Here is an 8,600-nt window from a genome sequence, read left to right as displayed (position 1 = left end):
TGCCCCCTTACAGCCTGCTGAAACCAAAATAAAAGGACCTACATTTACTTTCTTTTTTTATTATTATTATAAAGTTTGCAAATATGTTGCATGACTTTTGGTGAAAAACCTTTTATCGTCAGTTTGTATTTTTTCATTGTAAAGTTAGTGTATCAACTGTTTCTGTGTCATGTAGTCACAACATAAAATTGCCGAAGAGTAATCAGAAGTAAAGGTTGTGGGGGAGGTGCTGATAGATCCCGACAGCTGCTGACAGATTTAAACATCATATTAAACAAATAAAACTGACGATAACAAGTAAATCATTTATCATCATCACTATTCAAGTGTGAAATTTTATATGATATATATATTTATATATTATGTCTGAGAGGCATTGTGACGATGTTGTTTTCATTAGCTCAACTACTTTCTATTTTTGAAATACAGTTGAGGATGTGCGATTTTATTTCATGCCAAACTCGATGTATGTAAAGTCTCGCACAATGTTCATCTGTGTGTGTGGTGTGTGTGTGTGTGGGAGAAGGTCTTTAGGGGAGAGAAGTGTGCGGGGTTGGGGGGGAGTGGGAAGTTATGCATGTGTTTATATTGGACTCTACTACTATGCAAATCCTATGAAGTCAGACTGGTCACATAAGCAAATGGGCCGGGAATAAGGAAGTTGGAAGGATAAAACATCCATTGTGGGGCAACACCTACGTGTGTGTGTGTGTGCGTGTGTGTGTGTGTGTGTGTGTGTGTGTGTGTGTGTGTGTGTGTGTGTGTGTGTGTGTGTGTGTGTGTGTGTGTGTGTGTGTGTGTGTGTGTGTGTGTGTGCATGTGTTTGTCTGTGTGTGTGTGTGTGTGTGTGTGTGTGTGTGTGTGTGTGTGTGTGTGTGTGTGTGTGTGTGTGTGTGTGTGTGTGTGTGTGTGTGTGAGTATGTTTGTGGGTGGGTGTGTGTGCCAGCAGCTAACACCTGTTCACCAGCTCAGTGTGCGTTGGAGATGTCAGAGGAAACAAACGTGTCTGTGTCTTCATGCTTGTGAGAGTGGGACCTTGTGAGATGCAGGGAGACAGCGTGGATCGCCTCACCCCTATGCTGTAGGTCATTGGGGAGCCAGCTCCACACCATCGGTAGGCTATGACACCACACTGGTTCACCCTGCAGGCTTTCTCTCTCTGCTCTTCCAACACTTTGAAGTGGATGTCGGGCATTCCTCAGGAGCTTACAGCTGTTGTTATCATGCAGAATGTTTCTTAGCCTTGTTAAAAAGCAGGGGTTTTTTTTGTAATGAGACAAAAGAGGAGCAGATTTAACATTTGTTGATTTTTTTGGATTAAGTTCGAACCATCGATGCTAGAGACAAACCACACGGTCATTGCAGCAACAACAACAACCTGATCATTAATATGTATTTTAATGAGTAGAACCCTCCTTGAAATAGAAAATGAGGTTTGGCATTGAAAGCAGTAATATAATGGAAAAAAATGTCCTCTCTGCTCTAAACGGCGCTTTTGACAGAAGACCGGAGCCTTTAAGAGTTAACACACCAAGACGGTGGTGCTGGAAACCGTTCAACTGCCTGATCAAGAATCTTGCCCTTTTTTCTGAGGTAATGTTGTTCCAGGGAATTTTAATCATGGAGCCTTTGTGTTTAGCAGTTGAGGCAATAATATTGTTCAGGTAAAATGTGGGTCACTGTGCTAACAATGGCTTTATTGTGAACCGAAACTGATGTTGCATGATAAGTTAACTATTTACAGGTTTATATTGATATGACAGTTAGGGTTAACTCTTGTTTTTACAACATCCACCTCAATGAATAGGCTCAGGCTTGTTCTGTGTTCGATATGCTAAAAGCTACACCCAAAAGACCACTGTCGTGTGCCACATTGATAAAGTATTTATGACGTCAGGTGGGTAATGACTTTAATAAATGGCAACTCAGTGACTGAAATAACTGCAATCCACACACTGGACAAATAACTTGCTCAGAGGCCTGCATTCACATTAATTTGGGATGCAAATGTTATGTAAAAGTGTATACCTTGTTTGTACTTACTGCAATGCAAAATGATTTAGTCTATGTAGAAATTATAATGATATTAGCACAATATTAAATGCATATTGTCTTCGGATAGGTAATGTAAGTAGTGTAATGCAATTGAACAAGTCATGTTTGTAATTATCTATAATCCCTTAACAAGAAACTAAAACCGAGCAGCACATTGATAAGAAAACAAGTGTTTCCAGTCCAATGCGTTTGGTTGGGTCACGTGACCAAAACTAAAAAACTATGACATTGATATTCCTGATTCGGCGGGCTAATATTTTTTTCTCATGCACTTCCTTCTAGAGAAGTGGGTCATGGTAACTGAAATCGCATCAGCCCAAATATGACCAGCGCTACAACCTCAACCCTCGACAGTCAACTGTTCACCACATGGAGTCTGAACAGCTACTCTGATGGTGAGGGTGTGGACACACACACACACACACACACACACACACACACACACACACACACACACACACACACACACACACACACACACACACACACATACACACACACACGCACGCACGCACACACACACAAACACACGCACACACACACACACACACACACACACACACACACACACACACACACACACACACACACACACGCATACATACACACATACATACATACATACATACATACATACATACATACATACATACATACAGACACACATACGTACATAAATACACACACAAACAGACGCATGCACACAAACACACACAACCACCGACACAGACACATGCACGCATGCATACACGCAAACGCGCACACACACACACACACAGACACATGCACACACAAAAACTAGTGTGCACACGCATGCACACAAACATGCGTTCATGCACACAAGCACACACAAACACTTACACACCAACAAGCCAATAAAAAAGGCAGACAGCCATTGCCTGCTTTACTAGAGTGGTTGAGCTTTTTAATAGTTTTCAATCCAGAGAGATTGATGCACAAGCCAGTCCATTCGCTAGAAAGTTACAATATACAATATCTAATCATTTAGCAGAGGCTTTTATCCAAAGTGTGTTCATGTCAAGGCATGGCAAGGGTCACGCGAGCTACACAGGTTGTCAGGCTGTGCTCAACTTTGGACGAGTTGACAGTTTGTTATATTACCTCGTAAAATGAATGCAAAAAATCTGAACTACCACATAACCTTAATGATCAATACCTGTTTATAGGCACATTATAATACCATGTAAAATGTCATTGAATGAAAACTAATTTGGAACAACTGCACTAACAGTATTAACACAAAATACACAAGATAAATACCGGGGCACTTATGCATTCTATCATATCAGCTAGTAGTTCATAGCATCACACTGTAACACCATAACGTTACTCATACCCCTCCGCCCCCTCTTAGGGTCCGTGGTTGTGCCAGGCGGCTACTCGGGCCGTCTGTGGACGGGCGAGTGCCAGCCCCAGTTCTGGAGCAAATACCAGGTGTGGGAGTGGCTGCAGCAGATGATGGACGTGTACCAGATCGACGCCTCCAGCATGCCCCTGCACAACTTCGATGTGGACGGGGGCCAGCTGTGCAGCATGAGCTACCAGGACTTCCTGCACGCGGCGGGCAACGTGGGCACCGTGCTCTACCACAGCCTCGCTGAGCTCAGGCTGACTGGTGGGTTGTTGGAGGCTGCTGGCCACTTTCATTCCCCTACACCCGCCCTCCTTGGCTCCGTCGTGGGTCTAAACGCTGGTTTGATCATCACCCAGCCAGTGTTTAGAATAAACCATTTTTCTGGCTATTCTTTCACACATATTCTCCCACACATACACATAGTCACACACACACACACTCTCACACACACACACACACACACACACACACACACACACACACACACACACACACACACACACACATAGAGGCACACACACACTCATGCACACACACACACACACACACACACACACACACACACACACACAGGCACACACACACACACAGGCGAACGCACACACAAACACACACATTCTCAAGCATTGCACACATAGAGCCACACACAAACACACACACAAAAATCTGTGCAGCTCAATCAGCATGTGCCCTAAATACCAATGTCCCGGTGAATGAATGCGCACATTGCATGGCGCTAAGTGATTAGATGTAGCTGGTTCACTTGTAGCTCTACGAGTCGTTAGGCCGTCTGATTGTATACACGGGAGCATGCAAATAAACCTAGAAGGTCTTGATGATTATCAGGCTATAGATGCTGCCCATTAGTGCTTTAGTCAGACACTCAAAACTTTCTGTGTCCCCCCCTGCCTCACTTAATCCTGCTTTACTTTACAGTCAAACGGGTTAATTGTGATTTAGTTGCATGCAGTCAGATGGTGGGAGATTGAATTCATAAAAAGTACGCTTGTTGAACTTGTATTATTACAACAATAAGAAGCAATCAAACACACAAGCGTCATTTGTCTGCGAATGTTTGAACAGAAATAATATTAAACAGGGTTCTAACTAGCGTTCGTGGGAACTGTTTTCAGCTAACATTTGAAATTGGGTATATTATACATAATATGTAATAATATTATATTATTGAATAATTCTGATGGCTATTTCTCATTGTTAAACTGGCCTCTAAAGGCCGTCTGGATTGCAAATACACCCACTGTTTCTGGAAGACTATTTTAACAGTTGACAAAACAGTTTTCTTCATCACACTTTAGAACAGCCTAAGTGTTGTTTTGTGATGGATCCTTTTGATTTCCCTTCCTCTAGGTTCCTTTAGATAGCAACCTGTTGTAGTTGCTACATAATCCTTGATGAATATTTGCTTTCCTCTGATTTCTTCACAGATCCGTGCCAATCAGAGTCAGTACATCATGACGTTAAGCCAACAGAGTGTAAGTCACGGCCGAATAATGACTATCGCATTTGTTTACCGTTGTTTATCTCATCTCCATTATTACAGCATTATTCACACATTCAACAGTGTTGAATATACATAAGTTATATGTAAATGCCCTTTTGTACATTTTGATCTAATCATTTACAAAACGCAAATGTACATTTGCACATAATTAGTGCTCAGCCTATCTGGTGGCCTGTCCCAGCTGGTAGACTGATCTGTCCGTCATGCATTTGGGGGGATGCTTCCAATGATCCACTCATACTTCCATGATGTCACTAGGGACGATTTGTACATGGCTTCTAAGGGCTCTAAGGGTCAACCTCAGACCTGGTGGTGTAATACTAGTCCTTTCATTTTGCACTAAGAATCATCTGCAAATGTATATCGATTTTTTGTTACCGATTGCTTCCAATGATCATGATCATGAACTTAAGGCTCATATATAATTTTTGGGTGGATGGGTGCATCATTAAACTAAAGCATTATAAATTAATTGTGACTGGTTTTCATTATAACCTGATGCCGACATTGTATATCCAAATTGAATCAAACAAAACTGTGTTTAAAGATGAAAAAAATAATCGGAATTAAACCGATTAGATACCATTGCTGTTAAGTACAGCATATACCCAGCGGGAAGGCGTAGAACGTAGAAAGAAAAATGTAAACTTAGCAATTACCTTCAACGTTTTATTTTGGAACCCTCTGTTTGACAATTCAAATTACTTTTCAAAGCACAAACAGGAAAACGCATCAGTAAATTGATGGAAGACATTGATTGATTTCATGACTCTTTCGTGCACTCTTGTGTTTCTCCAGTTGACTTCTCGTGTCCATACCCAGACACAGTCTACCCTTCTGCAGGCAAGTGAAGCTACAACATTGTTCATCACTGTTCACCATGTTCTTAAATGATGCATGTGTAACCAATAGACCTATCATCTCTCTCTCTCATTTAGATGTCTGTGATCCCTCGTTTACTTCCTTGCCACCCCTTGGCTCTCCCTCGTCCTCTCGCACAGGTTAGGAAATACCACTATCAATTGAAGGTCACATTGAAGATAACATTGTTGTCAACATAGCATCCTCCCTTTTGCTTCCCACAACAGTTTTTCAACGATGCTATTCTTGATTAGACAATGATGTCCTAATAATAATCACAACAATACATTTAATTTAGATGCAGCTTTCATGGCACCCAAGGTCACCCTACAGAGCATAAAATCATCAAAAATCGTTAAAAACAAGACATTGTGGAAAAACAACAAAAAACAAAACAAAACAAAACAAACAAACAATCAAGACAGTGATCAGTTAGACGTTGTGTGTGAGTTTGAACAGGTGAGTTTGGAGTTGTGACTTTAAGGTCATAGCATGTTTATACTGATTCAGCCGGCTCACAATTGTTATCACTAATGTGACTTTCACTATGAAATAAGCCAGTGGACAATGTACGTTGAATGTATGATATGAATGCCATTCGTGCCTTCGAGGAACTTGACTCAAATCAGACTGATTCTTTCCCCCACAGAAAATGGAAAGTGCAAATATCTGATTATAATTTAATCAAACCAAAAAATATATTCAATTTATTCTGATTTCTTTCTCATTCCCAGACACGAAAAAATCACACATCCGCACGGATCAAGTAAAAAAACACAGTAAGTAAAATGACCCGTATTATGTGGTAATGAAAGTGCCCCTAGCCATCACAATCCATTTTCAAAATCGACCCAAGGTGACATCACACGTGGGCGTGTCCACCTAGATGTTTACTCTCTAGCTAGTTGATATATGTATAACATTTACATTTACATTTAGGGTATTTAGCCGACGCTTTTATCCAAAGCGGCTTACATTAAGTACATTTGTCCGAAGAAAGAGAAACAATATTGGTACAGTCAGTACAGTAAGGATGTTCATAGAACCAAGTGCCAAGCACTTACATTCGCTAGGTTAACCAATTCCCTATATACAACAAGATAAGATGCTAAACAACGCAGAGTTCTATTTCTGCAAGGATTTTTGCGAGGACGTACAACACACAATAAGTACAACACACATGTGGTAAGTCTATAAAAACAAGTTTGTTAGAATTGCACCCACAACCCTTTCCCTTTGCCAGATCCGCGGGGCAGCCACCTGTGGGAGTTCATCCGGGACATCCTGCTGTACCCGGAGCGGAACCCGGGCCTTATCAAGTGGGAGGATCGGACGGAGGGCGTGTTTCGCTTCCTCAAGTCGGAGGCTGTGGCGCAGCTATGGGGAAGGCGTAAGAACAACAGCAGCATGACTTATGAGAAGCTAAGTCGAGCGATGAGGTATGACCGCTGCAGCACTGGTAGCATAGCAACCATGAGATAACACTGGTAGCATAGCAACCATGAGATGACGCTGGTAACATAGCAACCATGAGATAACGCTGGTAACATAGCAACCATGAGATAACGCTGGTAACATAGCAACCATGAGATAACACTGGTAACATAGCAACCATGAGATAACGCCGGTAACATAGCAACCATGAGATAAAGCTGGTAACATAGCAACCATGAGTTAACGCTGGTAACTTAGCAACCATGAGATAAAGCTGGTAACTTAGCAGCGATAAAGTATAACTATTGCAACAGTGGTTACTTAGCAACGATAAATTATAGCTATAGCAACGATGGTAACTTAGAAACTATGAAATTTAACTATAGCAACGAGGGTGACTTTGAAACTATGACATATACATAGGAACAGTCAGTCTTATTGTAGATAGTTTCCTGTGTTACCAAGTCATAAACTTTCTCCCAATCTGATTGATAGTATTGGAGATGTAAATACAACCCCATGAAACTAAATCCATAGGTCATAGTTGTGTGATATTATACGATATAAAAGATAATAAGGTGCATATTCTATTATCGACGCTTTTAAATGTATAGTGCTGGTACGTATTAAATTCCATTAATATAAAAGGTGAAGGATGCAGTGTGAAATAATTTGAACAAGCAAAATACCTTTGGATTATCCACGTTGATATTACGGAGTGTAAACTGCGATGCATGAGGTGAATATTATAGAGAGAATATCCAACGTGTAAAGATGGACCCTGTGTTGCAGATATTACTACAAACGGGAGATCCTGGAGCGAGTGGACGGACGCAGGCTTGTGTACAAGTTCGGAAGGAACGCACGAGGCTGGAGAGAACAGGAGACGTGAATTTTACTGACACTTATTTCATCTATTTTCTTCAACTTTGCATGTATTGGCCTGCTTGATTTTCTTTTTTTTTACCAAGGCTTTACTGAGATACTGTCAATCTATGGACTTAACATAGCTTGCGTACATTTGGCATGGACATCATTTCCTCACTCCACTTCTAAGCATTTCTTTATTCTTTGTCATAGTACCACAGCTTCTTTGTACAATCAATACCACTTTCAAGAAACCTCCAACCAGGTAAAACATTTTTTCAATGGTTTCTCCTTCTCAATCCACAAAAAACCAAAAACTTCACAAGCAGGAATCTTAATGTGTATTTATTAATATGTGTGACAGACTCAATGTTAGATGTGAATATTTAATAATTTAGGAGACCCTTTTATCCAAAGCGCCTTAGAGTGAATTTGTGATAGATCTCTGATTCATGTTACGAATCAGGTCATGTCTTGTCTACTGGG

General features: G+C 41.0%; 1 protein-coding gene across 5 annotated transcripts in view; it reads left to right on the top strand.

Annotated features, from left to right (window-relative positions):
* Positions 1-887: 887 nt before the first annotated feature.
* Positions 888-8,600, top strand: part of ehf (ets homologous factor) — an 8,255-nt gene continuing 542 nt past the window's right edge. Inside the window, exons 1-11 of one of the 5 annotated variants that reach the window (XR_003978013.1) lie at positions 889-1,114; positions 1,503-1,593; positions 2,338-2,450; positions 3,431-3,691; positions 4,876-4,923; positions 5,751-5,795; positions 5,891-5,953; positions 6,548-6,592; positions 7,057-7,252; positions 8,040-8,379; positions 8,581-8,600. The exon at positions 8,581-8,600 is cut by the window's right edge and continues 542 nt beyond it. Coding sequence is in view for 4 of the 5 variants with exons in the window: in XM_030366903.1 (XP_030222763.1) it covers positions 2,378-2,450; positions 3,431-3,691; positions 4,876-4,923; positions 5,751-5,795; positions 5,891-5,953; positions 6,548-6,592; positions 7,057-7,252; positions 8,040-8,139 (831 nt within the window). In the remaining variant the exon portion in view is untranslated. Of the gene's footprint in view, positions 1,115-1,502; positions 1,594-2,337; positions 2,451-3,430; positions 3,692-4,875; positions 4,924-5,750; positions 5,796-5,890; positions 5,954-6,547; positions 6,593-7,056; positions 7,253-8,039 lie in introns of all 5 variants that reach the window. The other 4 variants (XM_030366903.1, XM_030366902.1, XM_030366901.1 and 1 more) reach the window with 4 other exon arrangements.

The sequence above is a fragment of the Gadus morhua genome, chromosome 9 (assembly GCF_902167405.1).
Source record: "Gadus morhua chromosome 9, gadMor3.0, whole genome shotgun sequence".
NCBI lineage: Eukaryota > Metazoa > Chordata > Actinopteri > Gadiformes > Gadidae > Gadus > Gadus morhua.
Note: the sequence above shows the minus strand (reverse complement) of the source record. Positions and strands in the feature narration are given on the sequence as shown.